Source organism: Mytilus trossulus, chromosome 3, assembly GCF_036588685.1.
Source record: "Mytilus trossulus isolate FHL-02 chromosome 3, PNRI_Mtr1.1.1.hap1, whole genome shotgun sequence".
In the NCBI taxonomy this organism is placed as follows: domain Eukaryota; kingdom Metazoa; phylum Mollusca; class Bivalvia; order Mytilida; family Mytilidae; genus Mytilus; species Mytilus trossulus.
Window position 1 is genome coordinate 10,879,755 of NC_086375.1, and position 23,132 is coordinate 10,902,886.

At 31.8% G+C, this 23,132-nt stretch overlaps 1 protein-coding gene across 1 annotated transcript in view; it reads left to right on the forward strand.

Moving 5' to 3' along the window:
* LOC134710143 (uncharacterized) overlaps nt 1–23,132 on the forward strand; it is a 63,983-nt gene that overhangs the window by 28,920 nt on the left and 11,931 nt on the right. Inside the window, exons 10-12 of the mRNA XM_063570355.1 lie at nt 18,331–18,489; nt 19,034–19,168; nt 19,935–19,980. Of these exons, the coding sequence (XP_063426425.1) occupies nt 18,331–18,489; nt 19,034–19,168; nt 19,935–19,980 (340 nt within the window). The remainder of the gene's footprint in view (nt 1–18,330; nt 18,490–19,033; nt 19,169–19,934; nt 19,981–23,132) is intronic.

The following is a 23,132-nucleotide window of genomic DNA, read 5'->3' on the forward strand; positions in this document are numbered from 1 at the left end:
TGAAGTGCTTTGTTCTTGATTCTTGTTTATTTTGTTGTATAGTAAATTTGAATTTTATTTCTCATTATAACTGAAAATTACATAGTTAGAGAAAATATATATGAAATAACAATTTCTTTATATATTCAAGCACATGTGAATAATACAAACATAAACATTGAATTATATATACCTAAATCATTGGTTTCCGTTTTGAATTTTCTTCAGTGTTCAGTATTTTTGTGCTTTTTTATTCACAAAAAGGACAAAACCTATCGTTTCTGGATACGTTATTCCACCTTCTGTTATATGTGTTTTTTAATATGCCAATGGCAACTGTGAGATTTTGGTGACTTCTTTAATTTTTTATTAGACACCAATAAAATATTTGTATTCATATTTATATTGAGTATTCTACCTTTATTGAATTTTTAAAGCTAAATCTATGAATGAAAAGATTCTCAGCCAAAAAGTCATGGGTCTTTAAATTTTTGGTGTCATATATATAGGTGATGGTCCTAAAAATAGAAGATCTATATTTTATCACTTTTTGTTCCATTTTTAAAATATTTTTCAAATATCCATCCTTCCGACCTGTTTTATATACATGTATATGCTTTCAGGAAATGTTTTATCATTCATGAGAGAATACTTTTAATGGGAAAACCCTGTCGTCTGATAATATCTTTGACAACATTTACTAAAGAATTCGACCAAATTTTTTTTAAAGTATTACAAGTGTGAACTTTTAATATGTCATTCAACTTGAAATGTGATATAACTTATTACTAAAAAGACTGGATGTTATATATATATATCAGGGAAAGAAAAAGATTAAGTAGCAATTGAAATGAAATAAAACCTCATTTTCCCAGTATGATATAAGTATTTTTAGCTTAGATATGAGCTGTTTTTGATATTTTTTTATTAAGGTCTTATATAACTTCTCAATAAATATCTTTGATGGCTGTGGAATTCACCACAGGAGAAAATGTAATGGTATTTTTTATACTGTTTGGATCACAGATGTGGATATTAAGAAGTGCAAAAAGTTTATGCTGTTTTGTATTGTATGCAAAAAAGGACACAGCCAGTCTTTTTGTACCGGTATATTAAAGATAGCAAAGAGTGTGTGAATTTAAGAAAACTCATTAAAACATTCTCTTTTTGCCTGATAAGAAATTCTTCCCTGTGAATAGTTTCAAAGGCTTGTGAAAATGTTAATTCATCTGCATGTTATCTCCTGTGAAACTTTCATTTCTGATGAAAATGAATGATATTTGCATTAATGTTCAAATTTGAAATTTAAATTAAGTTTTTATAGCAGTTACATTGTTTAAAATTAGAAATGATATAATTTTAATCTTTTCAAATGATTCAAAACGAGGTACATCTGAGAAACTCGCAAAGTTTGTTTTTTTCTCTCTCAAGAGTACTCATATCGATAGGTATTACAAGTGCCAAATTAAAAGATTCCATTGAAAGATTTTATTTTATGGTAAATCAATTCAATAAGATTATAATACTGACCACTGGTTCTTGCAGTTATATTATATGAGTTTCAGTTCTTTTAAATTAATAGATCTTCAATGTGACATGCAAAACCACATTGTTGGTCTCTTGGTAGCTCACTTGCCTGGAGTGCAGCAGGTTATGACTTGGATTCCCGCTTAGACTTACCAAGGACTTCAAGGAAAATCAGTATTTGCTGCTTCTCTCCTAAGCATGTATCATATAGGAGTAAGAACTAAGACTGGTCATTCACAGTCAGAATTATGTGTCGGCGTTTTGTTATCCATTTGTTTGATGAGCTAGAGCTTCTTATTTTGTCTTTTGATAAGGGACTTTCCATTTTGAATTTTCCTCAGTTATTATTTGTTGTGATTTTACTTTTTTATGCAAACTTTCATTTTAATTTTTTTTTACCGCCTAATATTGTTGAAAAGATTGTTCCAAAAAGGGGAAAACTTTCATAGAGGAATAAGACAATATACAATTCAAAAGGATGTTTTCTTTCGAAAATGTCAGTAACAGAAAGGAAATGTGAATTGTTTTTGAACATCATTTGAACTGATTTAACTACTAATGTATCTTCTGGTCTGTCCTTGAATTTACAATTATGAACATTTTCCATGCACACATATAGGAGCTGATCTCATTAATTTAGTAGTTCAATCTATTTTGATTCTCTGACCTAGCTTTGGTATATCTGTCGCTAGCATATTCTATAATTCTCTGTAGTACTTTGCACTGCATTACATAACTTTTTCTCTGATAATTATGTTAAAACGTAGTCAAATGTTTCAGTATTTTAAAGGTGAAGGTTATTTTTTGTTGATGTATAAAACTTTATGACTGTATCAGTTTACATGCTTAATCAATACACTAAACAGAGTGTTTAGAACATATGTCTATTTTATAGATGATCATGTACTGTACTTTTAGATGCAAGAGTTCAAAATTATTTTAATACTCAAATATTAGGGCGATTTCAATTTGCCTTTTTTCTCTAAAGGACCATTGTACTGATCGGGTTTGATTGCATGAAGAGACCAAGTAACATAGAAGTTCATAAATATTGGTCACAGTATGGCCTTCAATAATGAACAAAAAAGTAAAATAACTAAAATATCGAACTCTGAGGAAAATTCAAAACGGAAAATTCGTATTCAAATGGCAAAATAGAAACCACAAACTCATCAAACGAATTGATAACAACTGTAATATAACTTGACATTTTCGAATGAAGAAAATGGTGGATTAAACCTGGTTTCATGGCTAGCTAAACCTCTCACTGGTATGACAATCGCATTAAATTCCGAAAACCTATTCCACATAGTCAGTTATAAAAGGCTCTTTTCTCTCTCTAAAGGACCATTGTATTATTTATTTCTAAATGATTATAGAAGCTATAAAAACAATAAGTCCAGTTTCTGAACATTAATTTGTTTCTCTCACTCTCACATTCCATATTTACATACGAAAATGCCTATACTATGACAGTTGTTGTCCATATGTTTGATGTGTTTGAGATTTTGAGAATTTGGCATTTTTTTAGGGACTTTCCAATTTGAATTCCTTGAAGTGCAGTATTTTAGATGTTTTTCGTTTTACACCTGTACAAGGTTAAATTCTGAAAGTTTAATCTAGCGGAATTCAAATCATAAAAAGGATCATAATATACATAAAATAAAGTATATTTTTCTGTTTTCTCATAACCTATAACATACCTGGCCACTTATTACATTAACAATTAATTAGGTCTTTTTCAACAATATGCAATTACATAAATAATATAACCTATCATCTACAAATATGTCTTTAAAGGAAAAAATATCCATCAAATTAGGCTATTTTACTGAAAACTTTCAGCCTTGGGTATATAATTATATAGTATGTATGCTATTATATGTAATCAGCTGGCCATTACTGTTTGTGACATTCGAGTTATTAATTACTAATTTCTTATGGGAATTGATGGAACATTAGTATAAACAAATCAATATCATATTGTATTTCATTTGTACAAGATGAAAAGGGTGTGGAAAAGCTTCAGATTTATTAATCATAAAAATGTATTTAAACAATTATAAGAAGCTATGGGCCATATTTATACAAAAGAATCTACATGTAAATTGAGTAAAGTTCATTAAAAGGGAATAATTAGCCAACTTCCTTTGAAGGTGATGCAATAAATATTTAAAAGTTTAATGATTTTGTTTAGTGAAAATTAATTAGTAATATTTTTATGGCGAATTTGATATGACAATTTCCTGGTACAATGTATATGAAACCATAGGCTTGACAGGTGTATAATGCGATGAAACCTTTTTGAGGGGGGGAAATCTCGAAAAGAACATCATTGATACTCATACATTGTTAATTAGTTGTATTTATTATGTAATCCAGTATAAATGGTATTTTTAAAGGTCCAACATTATCTATTCAATAAAAAGTCACGTTTTGTAAAGAAAAAACGAACATTTAGATGACTGTGAACAATTAAATATCATTTTCAATTGCTTGATTCAGATTTTTCTACTTCCTCGTTTGCGATTTTGAATGTGCAGTTCAAAAAGTCAACCAGAAATATTACTCATCATTTAGAAACTCACTTAAAACACACCCTTTCTCTGTTACATCCGCATACATGTTTTACTTTATCAAGTTCAGACGTATTCTCTTAACTCTTCAAATGAAAACTGCCACTCATTAAATACCCTTTATTTGTTCTTGAGGGCCTCATTATCCAAGTGGTCAAAGTATATGACCTACTGTATTACTAGACTGTCAAAAGCCTAGGGTGTGAATTCCAAACAAACACGGGACAAGAACACTCGACTCCAATCTTAATTTACTAGAATTGCCGGTTTTCCTACTGAATGTCGGTGTAACTCTCAAGACACTCAGGCTTACTCCACAATATCAAATCGTTTACCTCGAAATATCGTAATATTTTTTAAAGTAGCATTAAACCTCAATCAATAAATCAATCATTTCAGGTGTCTTGTATTGTATTTGTCTGCGTGGATACATTGAGAATAAAGAAATTTTAGAGACATTAAGATGTCAATGGTCCAGGTACACTCATCTAGATATATTGAGAATAAAACAATCAATAAAAACATATAATGGTTCTTTTTGTGTTCCAAAATTTTACAAAACTTTCACAAAGATTTTGCTTAACTGACTTGATAAAAAGATAGAGCTTTCCCTCCAAATTATGAATATTCAGCTTTTTATTGCGAAGCCTATCACAGTTTTCTACAGATTCACCTGCAAGTTACCTGTCGATTTAAACTTTTGGCAGTTCTATTGTCCTATCTAACAAATACAACAGGTATTGTTCTCTGTATAGTTTATTTGATGGGACATTTAAATTTCTTGCAAGAGAAATCTATCACTCACTGATTAATTTACCTGAACAAAAAATTGAACTGTCAATGATGGAAATACATGTACAAATAAGTAATTATAAAACTGCATGTGATGTTGTATTCATTCAATCAACAACACATTTTCAATTTGTTTGATATAAACACTGATTTGAAAATTAAAAGTTGATTTCTGATCAAATTTCAACATTTTACCTATTAAAATTGGCTATTTTTTAGTCTGTTCACTAATAAAAACTTAAAATGATAATGTTTAAATAAAGGTCTTCATAAATGTATTCTTTATAACTGAAGAACCACGAAAAACATGCAGATTCTTTGAAACATAAATGCATGCAGTACTTAAAAAAAATCAGAAATAAACTTTTTGTAATTAAATCAGTGCTTATATTGAACAGATTGGATATATATTATTGATATTGAATAAATACTGTATCACATGCAGTTTATGTGAGTTTATACATGTATTTCAATCAACAAAGAAGATATTTTTTTTTGTTCAGGCAAATAAATCAATGAGTGATAGATTTCTCCTAGAAGAAATTTAAATGTCCAAGTGAATAAACTACACAGAGAACAATAGCTATTGTATTGATTCAATGGGACAGGTAAACCTGCAAAAGTTTAAATACCTTGGAAAAGAGCAGACGACTCTGTGGAAAACTTTCATTTGGTTCGCTATAAAAATGTAATGTATGAATGAATACCAACATTCAATATTATTATTAAACATGTTTTTGTTACACATATAGGTATCATACAGTTAACCATCTTTCATATTTTTTTTATATTCTAAACCAATATTTTAGCATTGATAATACAACTGAAAAATATAAAGGGACTCTACCAAGCTCCCCTAGCAGAGCTAGGTTAGAAGACTTTTTGTTTACACCTAATATATACTTCATATATCTTAATTTGGATTTATCTAAAAGTTCATTCATATAAACGTGCTGTAATAAATATTCACTTTCTTTCTGGCATGCTGCAAACTTGTTTTAAACATAGCTGTAATTTCACTGCCATACATTTATAAACTCAACATATATACCAGGATTTAAATTTTATATTTGCACCAGACGCGCTGTTCGTCTACAAAAGATTCACCAGTGAAGCTCGAATTACAGATATCCATAAACAAGACTTTCACATATATTGAATTTTTCTTCATATCATTTCTTTACTAATAAAAAGTAAAATAATAGAAATACCGAACTCCGAGGAAAGTTCAAAATGGAAAGTCCTTTAATTGAAACCTAAAATACACCAAAACAATGAATAACAACTGCCATATTTCTCACTTGGCACTATTATTTTCGTATGTAGAAAATAGTTGATAAAACATGAATTAATAGCTGGCAAAACTCTCACTTGTAAATTTCATTATATTGGAATCAATGTGTGAACAAAAAACAAAACAAACATATATTATAGGTAAAATGTGAAAAATAGTGGCAGTTATAATCTTAATCACAATACAAACCATAATAACTTTTCTAGATTACCTAAGCTGTATTTGGCAAACATTTTAGGAATTTTGGTCCTCAATGCTCTTCAACTTCGTACTTTATTTGGCCTTTTAAATTTTTTTGGGATTCGAGCGTCACTGATGAGTCTTTTGTACACGAAACGCGCGTCTGGCGTATGTACAAAATTTAGTCTTGGTGTCTATGATGAATTTATCTATTAACAACATCATTAAACTGAAGAGAAGACGTTATGAAAAGAGCATTCGTCTAGTTTCTGAAATTGAAAAAAAAAGCTTTTATGCTTTCAAAATTGTCTTAACCTCGTGTATGAATGATTATAATGATAGAATCTGATACTTAAGTGCAGTTATGCAATAAATGCAGGACGTTGGAGTTACTTTTAGACAGCTTATTTATCAGACAAAATACATAAACATTATTACTTAAATCTGAAAGGCGTGTGTCTTATGTGGTTTTTATGAGGTGTTTATTTGATATTTGATAGCTTTATAGTTTTATTTTTATTTTTGAATTCAAGTGGCTTCCTAAGTGGCTTCGTCTGACCTCTTCTTAATAGACTTCAGAGACTGCATTAAGATCCCACCACATAATTTTCTGTTAAATATGAAAAGTTCAAATTTTATTCGAGCTCTGTTTGGGACAGACACTTTCAAATGATAGTAGAGATGTGTTATGAGATCAAATAAGCTTCAATAGAATAAAGTTAAAGTTTGTTTCCATTTTTGTATACATTTGTTTTCAAATTCAGATAGATGAATCCCCTCTATTGATCTACTTGGTTACGGATTGAAGACGGTAAATTAGAACATATGAATTGTATAACAGGTTAAATAACAATTTATAAACCTTATTTTGAAAAGACTAATACACTGAGGAGTCGGAGTTTAATGTGCTAGATCACAACGTTTAGATCCGTAAGAATATATTCTTAAAGCTCAAACATTTCAAACGAATTAAAAACACCAGTTTAAGGTTTTTGGTTTAATTCAACTGTTATTCTCAATTGACGTTGAATCGTCCGATGAGAGTTGAGTTATCATATGATTTATTAGTACAAAATGTATACAGTGAAATAAAAAAAATTCTGAACGCATATTGCAAAATCAAAAGATAAAACACAACAAACGAATGGACCATAATTGCGTATTCCTGACTTGGTACGGGCAATTTCGTTTTTAGAATATGGTGGATTGACCCTGTTTTAAGGTGCTATTTTAATTTTAAATCTCAATTTTATTGTGACAAGCGCATCAAATTCCATTATAGTGTATGTTAATGAAATCAGTCAGTTAATATTCATAAGGTTAATGCATTAATTTTGAAAAATATTGTCCCGAGTCGAATTTTATATTGCATGCGCTTGCCAGAGCAATATAGATTCTACGAGTTATGATTTTTACTATAATAAATAACCCTTTTATTAGTACATAGCAAAGCTTGAAAAAAATGTTAAAAATGCTGACGTCACTAATTCAAATTTTAATTTATATTTATGCAAAATGATATACATGTAGCATAATTACACGCTAACTTTTGGTAACATTTTGTCGGAATTATTTTTTACCATACAAAACAATCACATCTTTAAGGTCATACCACATTATTATCTATGATCTCTTACAGTAGTAAACATAGTAGTACGACACCTGATACTTAATATGCGACATTCACATGCAAGATGTAGATGTTTATCCGGTATATGTTTCCAGGGCGTGGGTAGATCACATAACTTCGGAAAGGAAAATTGTCCTTTCTATTTCCTCGCTTTACAACTTGTTATGTAAAAAGTACTTATAGTGTCGTGTATTTTTTTTTATTAAAATAATAGAAATAATTTGAATCAAACCAAACCTCCTCACACCCTATTTATTTGAATTATTTGAATTAATATTACTAAAGATTTTCTACTTAAGGAACATATTACCTTATCATTATCTTAAATTTTTAGTAAATATTTGGTTTTAATGCTTTTCAACTACTTATTTGGAGTGAATTTTATTTAAAGTGTTTTGCTTCGGATGTGATTGCAGAGTCTGGTGTAGACGAAATGTGCGTCTTTCGCTCAAACATATAAGCCTTATATCTTTGATGGGTTTTTGTTTTTTGTTTTTTTTTTATATCTTCAACACTTTATTTTCTTGAAAAAAAACACCAGAAACAATTTGATACACACCAAATCTCCTCAAAACTCACGTATATACATATGTATGTCAGACCCCAGTTAATCTGAAACCATTGCTACTTTTAGTCGTAGAATGTGACCTACATGTTTAATGGTTTTTCTCATGCGGAAACCTCTTGAATTGGGTCGTTATTAGATCGTATCTGATACATTGATTTTACTTTTAAACTTTCCCATAAACTATCAATCTTAATCATTTTATGTTTTCCTTTACCGCTTTTTTTTTAAAGATAAAAGAAACAATATCGTTCAAACCTAAGGTGTTTTATATGATGTGGTTTATTTTCCCGCCTACATCTTTGTCTATCAATATTATACCTATACAGTCTTGGCATACTTTCAATTATATTGAGTACATTTGTAAACTAGTATTGTCATTTTAAGTCTTTTTTCATAATTGATCACAGATGCATGCTTTAGCTGTTCACCAGTGTTACTGGGGTGAACAGTCTGACGTAAATTTTAATGGAAATGTAGAATTAGTAAATGCACAATTAGATTACCTAGACAAAGTCATGGAAAGACCTCTATTAAAGCAGTCGTGAGGCCTCTTTTAGGGAAAACTGTTGTTTACATTATCAAAGATTTGTTGGGTTATTATATACATATTTATATGTATGTACATAAAAATGAGGAGAGGTATGATTTCAATGATGAAAAACATGAAGAAGAAAAAAGTTTACATGAAGTGGTACTAAATGAAAAAGGCTGCCGTATGGCCTTCAACAACTGAAATAACCTTAATCATATACTAGGAGTCGGCTATAAAAGGCGTGTACTTGAATAATGTAAAATCAATACCATCGAGAAAACTAAAGGCAAACAATTTACAAAAAAGAAAAAAATCAGAATATAAAAACATACTGTTAAAATCAGTAGCAATCGGCTTAAATCAACAGATCGTTAGTAATTTCGGATCCTCGGATCCTCGGTTGCCGAGTTGTCTAATACCACAGTCCCACTAGGCCACGATCGCACTATGATCTGTGAAAAAAATCGTAGTACAATCGTGTAGATCACAATAAGGTCGTATCACGGTCGTGGTAAGGTCTTCAAGATCGTGATTAGCGTGGCCAATTTTGAACATGTTCAAAACAATTTTGGTGCGGTCGTGGCGAAATCAGGTCGTAGTAGAAGCGTAGTGAGAGCGCACTTAGGTCGTAGTAAGATCGCAAAGGTCTCTGTACCATCGTACTGAGAGCGTAGCGAAAGAGTTATTCTATTCGAAGGGACTGCGCTGCGATCTTACTGCGACGTTACTACGACCATCACGTTCTCATCACGACCCAACTACGCTTTCACTACGACTATACCACGTTTACACCACGCTGTTCAAGACCATAGTACGATTCTAGCACGCCCATGCCGTCCTCATCACGCTCTTCTTACGACCTGACTACGTTCGTATTACAACCCTCATTCTCATTGTCATTTTTACAGAAAATATATTATGTAATTCCAGGTTTTGTTTGTCTGTATGAAGTTAGGACTTCTTGTCAATTTTCTCTAACGGCTCAACCATGCTTCTCGTTTGTATATAGATTAGACCGTTGGTTTTCCCGTTTGAATGGTTTTACCCTAGTAATTTTGGGGGCACTTTATATATTGCTGTTCGGTGTGAGCCAAGGCTCCGTGTTGAAGGCCATACCTTGGCCTATAATGGTTTACTTTTATAAATTGTTAATTGGATGGAGAGTTGTCTCATTGGCATTCATGCCACATCTTCCTATATCTATTAACACATTTGTGTCATCTCTGCTATCATCCACTTAATTATCGTCATTTGAGCTTTATGGACCAGCAAAAGATTGTAATTTAGGTTGAATTGTACTTTCCGAAATCTCTGATTGAACAGGATTCGTTACTTTCAGAGCTCCCTCTGTCTTAACATCAACCCCTACCACCACGCCTGTATGTTTTAGAAGATTTTGCTGGCATGACTGTATTATTTCCGAGATATCTACGTTTTAATCAATAATAGAAGGAATGGAACAATGTGTTTACGTTATTACCGACAACGAAGTAAGATCGCGGTATGAACGTAATATAATCGTGGTAATAACGTGCTATAATCGCAGTAAAAGCGTGGTAAAATCGTGTTACAATCGGATAACTCGTGGTATGGTCGTAGTGAGAACGTGAACGAAGAAAATCTTGATAATGAGGTCGCAGAATAAACGCGTTGAGAACGTGGTATAATCGTAGCGGGATCGCTGTAGAAGCGTAATGAGGACGTAGTAGAATCGTGAAAGCAACGAAAATTTATATTTTCTTGCCGCTAATACCGCGACCTCACCACGGTCTAAATTTATATTAGATCGCGGTGAGCGTGATGCGATCGTGTTCTAGTTGGACTGGGGCTCAAGTAGCAAAAACATCGATGCTTTAAACTGGCGTGAAAACACCAAAAATATCAAATCAGATTTAATCGTGAGTCCTTGCATTTGGAGTCTAAATTAAAGTGAAAAATGCTCAATTGTTTACTATATTACACCGTTTCACTGAAAAATGGGTTGTTAAAAAAGGAGAGTATTAAAAATACTGAGCTCCAAGTAAAATTCTAAAGCGAAAGTCCATAATTAAAAAGCAAAAGGTCAGACACATCAAACGAATGGAAAATAACTGTCATATTAGTGACTTATTGCAGGCATTTCCTCATGTTGAAAATTGCAGATTACACATGGTTTTATTGCTAGCTAAACCTCTCACTTGTATGACAGTCGAATAGAATCAACTCATAATGACCAGAATATGTAAGTAAAACAAAAAGACAGAGATGGTGTATACCGTCATAAAATTTATGATAACTTTTGTGTCTACATTAATGCTTGCTTAAAAGGCCTCTAGAATGTTTAAGATGTAATCGAGTTAACATACGTTAAAACTCTTGACAATTGCACTGCATTCTTCTATTCAGCACAAAGTACAAATTTGATCATTAGCAACATATGACTTATTTTTTGTTGTACAAATCGGTTTGTGATGTTGAAGATATATAAACTTATTAATTGGAGACCTTTTTCCTAAAATTGGTTTTATCAAGTGTTATTTGATTTTCTAGCTCTGCGTTATACTGTTGCTGGTAAACAGGTAGTTCCCGAGGGTATCAACAGCCCATTAGTCAGTAACAAACCATTGGAATCATTCATAATCTACGTTACATAAATATATTGAAAAAAGATAAGAAACAAAGGTTTCAACATCCTCAGGCAAAGTTATACAACTCGCATCTGACGTACTAAACTTTAGTCCTGGTATCTATGATGAGTTTTTTAACATTGGTTTTGTTATTCTTTTTATATATATATTGGTCCCGTAACTCTTCAAGTGCTATGGCTCCCTGACTCTCAAAATTCAGGTTCTGAAGGAAATCAAGAAAAACGTTGGACACACCAACTTCATTACTTGTTGTTTTCAGATTTTATCAAAGTGTCGATACAGACTTTTATTAGAGTAAACAGTCGTCATTGCTCTGACATTGTCACCAATTGTCACATACGCTTCTAAAAAATGTAAGATATTAAGGATTCACTCCCGTCGGACAAACTCGACAAAAGAAGGTATTGGCTATTCTTTTTAGGTCTCTTTGATCATATAACCCTCCTTCTACATAACAAACTTAGAATTTGATTGTTATAATGTTGATACTTAGAAAACATGAAAACAAAATACACATGATAGCAATGAATAAGAAGGGCAAAGTCTGCGTTACTTTTTATTTAATTGTTGTATCTTAGAAGACGATAAGTAAGGATAATTCAGTTTAGCATTGTCAATCTGTGGATTTTTTTACCATTATTTTGAACGCAAAATGCTAAGAAACCCTAAATGTACAAAGACATCATCGAACACACATGCCATTTGTAAGAACCCTTAGCCATCCTGTCTCAGTTAGATTTAGACCTAATTGGTCCTGACGCTGTTTTGTTATGTACAGTTGCGAATTACTTAGTGGTTAGAGCAATCACTATTGGAAATATGATACATTCGTAAATCTGAACTCGACCCATTAAAAGAAAACCAGTCTTACATATACTGATTTTGATGCTTCGGAAGGTTACGTTTTTACTTTCATGACCTTTCAATGGTATACCGTTGTTCGTCCATTCGTTCATCTGTCCATCCATCCATCCATCTGTCTATCCATCCGTCCGTCGTCAACATGTCAGACAATAACTTTAAAACTTCATTGGTTGATTTTTCATTGTTTAGATCGTTTTGACTAAAAAGCTTCTTATGTTGGTTTCTGTTCTTTGGTCAGGTTGTTGTCTCATTTCCAGTCTCAATCTTATACCGTAGGCTTTTGTAAATAGTTAATGAATTAGATTCTGAAATGGATTATTTGGTACGTGTGTCTTTGATTTACTATTACATAAGAACATACGTTACCCTACAGCACCGTTTAACACTTGCGTAAGGATATGACAGATGGCTGTGTAATGGATGTGTGCACGAGATGAACTGTTATAATCTTAAGGTGTGCTTTTCTGATTATTCTGTTTTCTTTAAAAGTTATCAAATCCATAAACGCATTAACAATCGATTTTTTTTTAAATGCACTTTAACAGCATACAACCGACTTTATTGTTTCCAATGGATTCGATCTTCATCGGGAAGTTTAAAAAAAGAATTATAAAATTTGAAATAATTTATAAAGTCTTGCCTTTAAATTTTTCGACGGCGTAATAAATCAAAAAATAAAATTTCAGTTGTTTATTTTGCACACATAGTATTCTTTTTGGAATATCGTCTTAAATCGCTACTTTTTCAGACTTTGATAAAAACTGTTATGAACATAAAAACGATTTTATCCCTCATCATACTTTCAGGAGCCTGTTGCATAGGAGAGAATAGAATATTCATTAAAGATTAATAAGTCGAGACATACAACTCTAAGAGTCGCAGTAGAGTCTCGTGGTGACCTTCATATTGACCTTCATGTTGACCTTCATGTTGATGATTATTGACCTTGTACTAGTAGACATTGTACACTCCCAAACGAACCGTATGGTCAATTCTTTGCTATATTATAAGGTCTAAATATCCAACAACAACACGTGGATTGAAGAAAAAAATAAACAGATAATGTTTATATTTTCATATCTTTTGTTCTACGTGAAAGCTTCTTGAATGCCAATGTTGACCATAGATTTACATTACTGTCCATAGGTAGACACCACAGCTGCTTCACTAAGAATTATGACAAATAAAAGATTTTTTAAGGAAGGAAAAATATAGTCATTTTATAATATTTTATTATTTGATCTTGACATCCACGTTTTGTTGCACGACTTTTAAAAATTATGTTTTTTCACTGGTTTGCGCAATATTGTTAATCAAACACCTCAATCCTCTACTAGACATAACCCTTCAAATAACTGTGTTGTTAAATGTCCAAAAACCTAAAATATGATTTTTAAACACTGTTTTAACACATATAAAAGTGGTTCTCTTTGATTTCTGTAAATGCTTGCTGGGGAAAATTTCGGCGGGTCGTTTTAATTTAAAAAAAAAAACTATCATTTTGTTCTGTGCATATGATTTCATAAGAAAATTGATTTGTATATATGAAAGAATAAAGGCAACAGTAGTATGCCGCTGTTCAACAGTCATTAATCGATTAAGCGAAGAAAACCGGATCATAAACCTTTTTTCAAATCACTCCAAGTGTAAATTTTAAATTGAATCAGTTTAGCAAGGAACTAGTGTTAACGGAATGTCTAATCTATTCGAAACAACTGATTTTGCCGTTGATTTTCATGCGTCAATCTTTTGATTTTGTTAAGTTTTTTGGAAGACTTTGAAACGCGCGTCCGGCATATATACTAAATTTAGTCCTGGTATCTATGATGAGTTTTTTTACAACCACTGGGTCGATGGTGGAAATTAATTTCCCCGAGGGTATCACAAGCCCAGTAGTCAGCACTTTTTGTGCTGAAATGAATTGTCATTGGTATGGTTTTCATGTTATATTTGTTATTCTCGTGGGATTTTGTCTGATGCTCGGTCCGTTTCTGTGTGTGTTACATTTTAGGGTTATGTCGTTGTTCTCCTCTTATATTTAATGCGTTTCCCTCGGTTTTAGTTTGTTACCCCGATTTTGTTTTTTGTCCATGGATTTATGAGTTTTGAACAGGGGTATACTACTGTTCCCTTTATTTATATGGTTATACTAGAACACACCCGCGAAATCGCGGGCATATACAACTTGTAAACTGTTGTAGGATGAATTTTTGTAAAAGATATTATGACTGGAGAATTTCATATAAGGTATCAAAAGCCCTCTCCCTTTTTTCCAAAGTCCGTTATGTGTTTCCTTTCTGTTAAATTCAATTATTTTTCGTGAAGCACGAAAAATAGCCTTATACCACATTTATTCTTCCCCTTTGCTACAATGCATTTTTTGGTAAAAGTCAATTAAATTAAAAATTTGCACCTCTTCAAACATGAAATAAATGAAACTGCTTATAGACCATTGTTATTCTAATAAAATGTGCTTCTAGGACCATCCATCAGTGCTTTTCCTTTTGATAGCCCTAATAACATGCCAATGGTAGGATTTGAATCTCGTAAAAATGACTAAGGCTCATTTGAGGGGTGGTCTGAGGGGGCCTGATCCCGAAATCACGGGCTTAAAAACATGAAATCCCGAGGTGCGTATTTTAACGAAATTCATGACATTCATATCCCGACATCCCGAAATTAAAAAAAAATATTCCCGCATCCTGTAAAGATCAATCCTGAAATCCCGAGCTTAAAAACACCCGATCCCGACGTCCCGAATAAGTCCTGCCTCCCTTTAATCTCGACCCTACTTTCATTTTGGCCAAACACATACTTTCACTTTCAACAATAAATTTTTATGCCCCATTTATGGGAATTATGTTTTCTAGTCTGTTCGTCCGTTCGTTCATTCGTCCGTCCTTCTGTCCGGCTTCAGGTTAAAGTTTTCACTTTCAACAATAACTTTTATGCGCCATTTATGGGAATTATGTTTTCTAGTCTGTTCGTCCGTTCGTTCGTTCGTCCGTCCGTCTGTCCCGCTTCAGGTTAAAGTTTTTGTCGAGGCAGTTTTTGATGAAGTTGAAGTCCAACCAACTCGAAACTTAGTAAATATGTTCCCTATGATATGATCTTTCTAGTTAAATTAGAGATTTTACCCCATTTCACGGTCCACTAAACATAGTAAATGATAGTGACGATGTGGCATCCGTATTCTATGGACACACTCTTGTTTCCACATGTTTTACTGATTTCAATATATATATATATGCAACTGGTATGACCCCTTAGATAGTAAATATTTCAGAAAAAGTAGACAGAATACAGAGAGTCTCTGTATATTATAGTAGTAAAATCGTAGTTTACAGGTGGATAAACGCGAAAACATAAGTGTCTCTAAGGAGGTATAACAGTTGTAGTTCTTGCGATCTAAAACCATGATATTGAGAACGCTCTGATTGGCTTATTTATTTTTCATTTTTATAATCTATCACACGATTGGTTGTTCTTGTGCATGTTTAAAACCGGAAGTCTTATCTATGACTAAAAGTCAGTCTGATAACGGAAACAATATCCGGACACCATTTTGTCGTTTTTCTCCCAAACATTCTTGTTTCCACATGTTTTACTTATTTCAATATATATATGCAACTGGTATGACCCCTTAGATAGTAAGTATTTCAGAAAAAAGTAAACAGAATAAAGAGTCTCTGTATATTATAGTAGTAAAATCGTAGTTTACAGGTGGATAAACGCGAACACATAATTGTCTCTAAGGAGGTATAATAGTTGTGGTTCTTGCGATCTAAAAACCATGATATTGAAAACGCTCTGATTGGCTTATTTATTTTTCATTTTTGTAATCTATCATACGATTGGTTGTTCTTGTGCATGTTTAAAACCGGAAGTCTTATCTATGACTAAAAGTCAGTGTGATAACGGAAACAATATCCGGACACCTATTTTGTCGTTTTTCTCCCAAAATAACTCAATATGAATAATCATAAGAACGGATGACAAATGCGACTATGCATGTTACCTAAACAACACAGAGGCATGATGAATAATTTATTGTGGAAGGAAGAGAAGCGACACACAAAATGAGGTCTTCTCGTTTAATAGTATAGATTTATAAATTTACTGTTTACAAATTTTTGGATTTTTTTGGAAATACTAGGGCTTTTCTACCTCAGGCATAGTTTACCTTATTTGTATTTGGCAAAACTTTTCGGAATTTGGGTTCTTAATGCTCTTCAACTTTGTACTTTATTTGGCCTTTTTAACTTTTTGGATTCGAGCGTCACAGATGAGTCTTTTGTAGACGAAACGCGCTTCTGGCATATATACTAAATTAAGTCTTGGTGTCTATGATGAATTTATTTACAACCACTGGGTCGATGCCACTGCTGGTAGAGATTTATTTCCCCGAGGGTATCACAAGCCAAGAAGTCAGCACTATTTGTGCTGACATGAATTGTCATTGATATGTTTATATTTATAAATTTACTGTTTACAAATTTTTGGTATTATAATGAGATTTTTTTTAAATACTAGGGCTTTTCTACCTCAGGCATAATTACCTTAGCTGTATTTGGCAAAAACCTTTAGGAATTTTGGTTCTCAATGCTCTTCAACTTCGTACTTTATTTGGCCTTTTTAACTTTTTTGGATTCGAGCGTCACTGATGAGTCTTTTGTAGACGAAATGCGCGTCTGGCGTATATACTAAATTTAGTCCTGGTATCTATGATGAGTTTATTTCTTTCTTATAGATGATTTTCTAGCGACACTTAGTATCTTCTTTGCTTTTATATTGGTTTTTTTCTGTGGCATAAATGATCAATTAAATAATTTTGTAAAATTTAAGATATGTGTGTAAAATAATATTCTGAGTTAAATGCAAAATTAATAATCTGTAAAAAAAAAGTTCGACTGACTTGTCTAGGCAGTAATTCAACAATACACAAATTTACATATATTAGCTGGAACTTTTTGTAGTTATATGAACAACAATGTACTTGTGTATTGACCCATATTCCAATTCCCTGCGATTTACGAAATTAGACACAGCACGAATTCTTTGGGTGAACTTGGTAATCATGACGTGAACAATGAATAAAGCTTACAATTAAAATTATGTGCTTTCTTCCATTAGACTAGAGTATACTTAACTTTCGTTTGCTATGTCTTGTTTGGTTGAGTGTACTTTAAATTATTCATATCACTTCAATTTCGCTATTCGATGATAGCACAAAGATATTTTAATGAGAAATGTAAAATGTTTATATTCTAAACTTCAGGCATCAAACAATTTTAAATTAACGGTTTCCGAGAGGAGCCTATAGTAAGATGACCAGTTGTAGTTATTATGTATCCATGTTCACTCTATCAGACATGATAGTATAATGGACTTTTGAAGATTCATTCCGGATAACACCATATGGTGATTTATTCAAAAATGTTTTTTTTTAATTATAGTTACTCTTGCACGATGTATGAATTCTATCGGTTCTAAGCGTATAGTTCCTGTCTGGTTGCTCTTGACTGCATTGACTCAATTAGTTATTAAACAACTTTTATTCCTATAAAAGTATCGAATAAGCGAATTGTTTTAGAAGCATGCAGGTAAAACTTTACTCAACAGAAAAATGAAAAGAGTTGGGTTTTTTTTCTTATTATTATTTTTATTAAGATGTTAAGAAATAAAAGTATTTGTTAATATGACAAATAACTTTGAGTTAGAACTAAGTGTTATTGAGGAAAAACAATGTTTATAATTTTAGGGCAGTGTTTTATATAATTACTTTAAACACGGAAAATTAGAACGATCAGAGGGAAGTTCAATAGCAGAAGGAATAGGTCAAGGTCGGTTGACAGATAATTTAAAAGATACGCCAATCGATGATGCTTTCTTGATAAAAGATACAGATGCAGTTGAAATGGTTAGTAGATATAGGAAGATGTGGTGTGAGTGTACATATACAATTTTGGGGTATCATTATCTCCCAAACACAGTCAATTGGAGATTTGAAGATATATGTTTATAATTAAAGTCTAAATATGAATATTAAAAGTATAAAAATGAAGAAGTGGAAGGCCTGAAAATTATGAATGTCTTACAAGAAGATATCAAATAACAACATTCATATAATTTCGTGCATCTAAACTACATTAGGATCGCTCAAACCCAAAAATGTGACACTAAGGCCTTTTTCAGTTTTTCGACCATAATTATTTTTCTGTTTTCGTATATTCAACATAATTTACAATATTTATTTTGACAGTGAAGCTGTTATACAATAGATTCAACAACTTATATTGAAGGTTATCTAACTGCTCGAAGTTTTAAAAAAAACAATTTATAAATCCATCGATGATCGAAAAACACATCATCGAAGATTAAGTAAAATGTTGTTTCAAATATTTCTACTATCTTTTTTTATTAACATAAACTATTATTTGAAATATATGTGTATTTTGATCTAGGTATTTCGCTTATTACATGAAGAGGGATTTTTTGTTGGTGCTTCGTCGGGATTAAATGTAGTAGGGGCAGTGCAAGCAGCTAAGTTGATGGGACCAGGCCATACAATAGTTACTTGCTTGTGTGATACTGGACAGGTAATAAAGCATAATCAGACTGTTCATTGCTAAGTTCACCAAGAGATTATTTTTTATCTTATCAAGATAAAAGAGAACAAGCAATAAGATAGGTGATTAACTTCATGTTCATGTATAAATGCCTTAAGAAGTTAGGGAAAGAGAGGCACTGGAAGTTAAACATTGAAAACTAGTATTAAACGAAATCATCAAAAGTACTAGGCTTGCAATTTGGTACGCTAGACGAGTGTTTCATCTACAAAAGACTTTTCAATGGCTTAACAATTGGTAAAGCAAATAAAAGACGGAGTAGAAGAGCAACAATGACCGAAAAAATAAAATAATGCATGTTCGAATTACGATTAAGGAATGTGTGCATTGTGGTAGAATCAAACATCAGTGCCACTTTGTATTTCGAGTTATTCAATATTTACTAAACAGTAAATTTATAGTAAAAGAAACTATTCATGATATTTCTTGTCAACAGAAGACGACCTGAATACTGGGCCCTGATACCTTCATGGCAGAAACATATGTATAACCCTATAAACCAGTGCTTGTCGTTATATAAATTAGGTTCAAATTACTTAACCTGAATGAAAACAGTTTTCATTTGCCGTCATTTTGTTATATTTATTACATATATTGTTTTAACTTTTTTCTGGAATCAAAATTTTGCAATGCAAATATTTGATAATAGATGTATTTAAAAGGGAAGAAAATAAATAACCTATATGTTATAGAAGTTAACAATATTTTATTAATAGAAGATGTGTATTCTTTTTAGAAATACTATGGAAAGTTATTTAGTAGGAAGATCCTAGAGGAAAAAGGTTTGTAACTTTAAAATTGATTCTTTTAAATTTGTCTTTCCTTCCTTTTATAAGATATTTTAAAATATTAATGTATTTAATGGTCTTATAACGTTTCTTCAGTTCATTAGAATGCATATTTATGAAATAAGAAAGATATGACTGTAATAGTCAGTTAAACTGGACTTTATAACACACGCCATTCTAAATTGATCTTACCGATGAAATTTATTTCTGCAAACAAAACCAGTTTGAATGTCTTTCTCATTTGATTCTTTCTACGGATTAGTGATACTCTTTTTTAACCCAATCTCAACCTACTATCTACATGATTTCGTGGGCTTAGATCTTAAGATACCAAAATGTTGTCTAACCTTTAATTTGACTGATTGTGTCACAGTCCAGATTGTGACATTTTGACTCAATGTGAATCCGACTGACGTAAAACATGCATGTATATCAGGAAACGTTTAACCTATTCTCACACTTTATTGAGTGCATGTGCTGCCACTATATACGCTCCATTTTGAGTTAATGAAATTCCTTCAAATTTTTGTTTGTCTTCCTGCGACTCTTTTCAATCAATTTGCGATAATTGAACATCAGTTAACTGCTGTCGCCTTGATTTACGGATGTCATTTGAATTTAGTTGTTCGATTTGAAAGATAAATTTCACATACTACCATTCCATCCCTTAAATGATGCTTTGCCATCCTGTATGGAGACGCTTCGCCCCCATGACGGCACACCCTATACTGATTGGGAATCTCTGAATTTTCATTGTATACCTTGATTTCTCTTCTTAATTGATTCAATAATATTCTACCATCAGTAAACTACTGTACCTTAATTTATGACATCATAAAATCGACTAATAATGTGGTATCAAATCGCACCAACAACTCAATTTTAAAGGGTTTGAAGTTCCTGATAAAGAAAATAGTTAGATAAAAGTTTGTCAATCCTTAGTACTAATTTTAGGATTTTGGCGGAATGTTGTTAGTTTTCGATTTCTTCTGATTATGGTGATACCTGCTTGTCATGTTCGACTTATGATTTATGATTATCTTTTTTTGAAATCTTCATATATTTAGTGTACAAGCTATAAATGCGAGGTAACAGTAGCTGAAGTCAACACATACATTCTAAGTGTAGGGAAGATGTAGTTGATATTTTAATTTAGAATAAGAAAAAGTGTAGAGTGTGTTGAAAAGTAAAAGATACCAAAATATAATAGTTTTGATATTATTGTAAAGTTTATGCGTGCAATTTGTAAGAATGTCCGCATGTAATTGATACTGCTTGTGTATGTCTCATCACACTATTTTTTTAGTTTCATCTTTTACTGTAAAGTAAAAGTGGACAGGATTTTAGATTTTTAGTAAACATCTAGACCAGACGTGTTTCTGTCGGTCTTTGAAGTCATTTTTGTGCAATGACATTGCTCAGAGCAAATAAAACCCATATAAAAAATGTACCACAGAGAAAAGTCAATATTTGTATATACATCTACAAATCACAACATATGTATAAATACAATAATGGTATTTGAACTGAGATTCCATATTGCATTTGGTAATAAATATTGTTTATTGAACCGCTGTCCATAATACATTGAGTGATCAGTGTTTTTTCCATAAACCAAATTTTTGAGGCAAACAAGGAATCATTGGTCCCAGATAACCGCTACAGTAAAAAGACTGGTATATAAGTTGTCATAAAGAAATTGGCATTATAGCTATAGAACATACAGGAGAAATGTCATGTGCTTTAGAATGTTTAGCATGATTGCTTATAAGGAATGATACTAAATACCAGAGCAAAAACAGTTTCAGTAAAATTCAAATTATGTTATAATAGGTTTTAAATTGTTTAAAACACTTAGACATAAAAGTGTCCATGTACATACAAACTTATTCACCTTTGATGTATCAAATGACTGCAAAATATGATAGAACCATTTCCTACTATACAACTTCATTGATCATTCGAATTTCATCCAATAAAACATGTATAAAAAAAGATCATTTTGGTCTCTTGTGACGGTTGTCTCATTTGCAATCATACCACATCTTCTTTTTTATATGGTCAACCTGTGGAGCAGAAAACAAATTCATCAAAGATTGTCATGATTATAAACAGTAAGGGGAAACCATTTTACTTCTAAGGGGGCATCGGGAAAATCTGGATTCCATTTTGTTTACATAGGCTTGACCACAATATTTGTTTTCATCAAATTAGAGATACTTGTTGGGGGAAAACCCATACCCCACCCACCTTCAAGTTAAATGGTTGTTCCCTAACTGACTTCTTCCCAGGTTTGGGTTTTCTGTATTTTCCCACTTTGATTTATTTCCGCCATGTTATCTTCTTTATATTAAATGTGATTTTGAGCATTGAATGCTCTAAACTTCGAAAGGTTTAGCCAAATGAAGCTAAGGGAATATATTCTTGGCATACAAAATGCTGAGTCATTCGAAAAAGTTTTGTAAACATTGATTTATAGTTATTACCATATAAATGATAATGAGTGTCGACACAGAAGTGCTGACTAAATTGGGCTGATGATATTTCAAACTAGAAAAAAATACAAGCATAGAAACAAAGAGACACTGTTGCTCATGTAGTGTTGCGATGAAATGATGATTTAGGTAGTTTCCCTAATAACAAATAACCGTTGTGTATGCTGTAATAGTACATCTGTCCAATACAATCGTTGGAATGACATCATGCACTAACATACCTCATCAACTGGGATAACAACTGCCAAAGGCTTGTATAGATGATGTATTACTTATCTAGAATATAGATATGCTCATTGAAAATGTGAGAGAGAAAAAAATAGGCTTCACTTTTACTTTAGAGATAAATTCAAGTTGCCATTTTGTATGGAATATTAGGTAAAAGATTTAAATAAAGGCTTTTACTCTTCACATATATTTTTTTACCTCTAATTATTACTTAAAATAAATAATGGCTTCAGTAGTATACCACTGTTCGAAATGCATAAATCAAATTTAGAGAAAAAACGAAATCCGGGTTACAAACTAAAACACATGAAACTTCGTATATACATTTTATACTCAACGTCATGAATTGATTGACCGATACGATATACAAGTATCTGTAGATCAAATACCGGCTCAATTCTTAATATATGAGAAAAGTTGTCA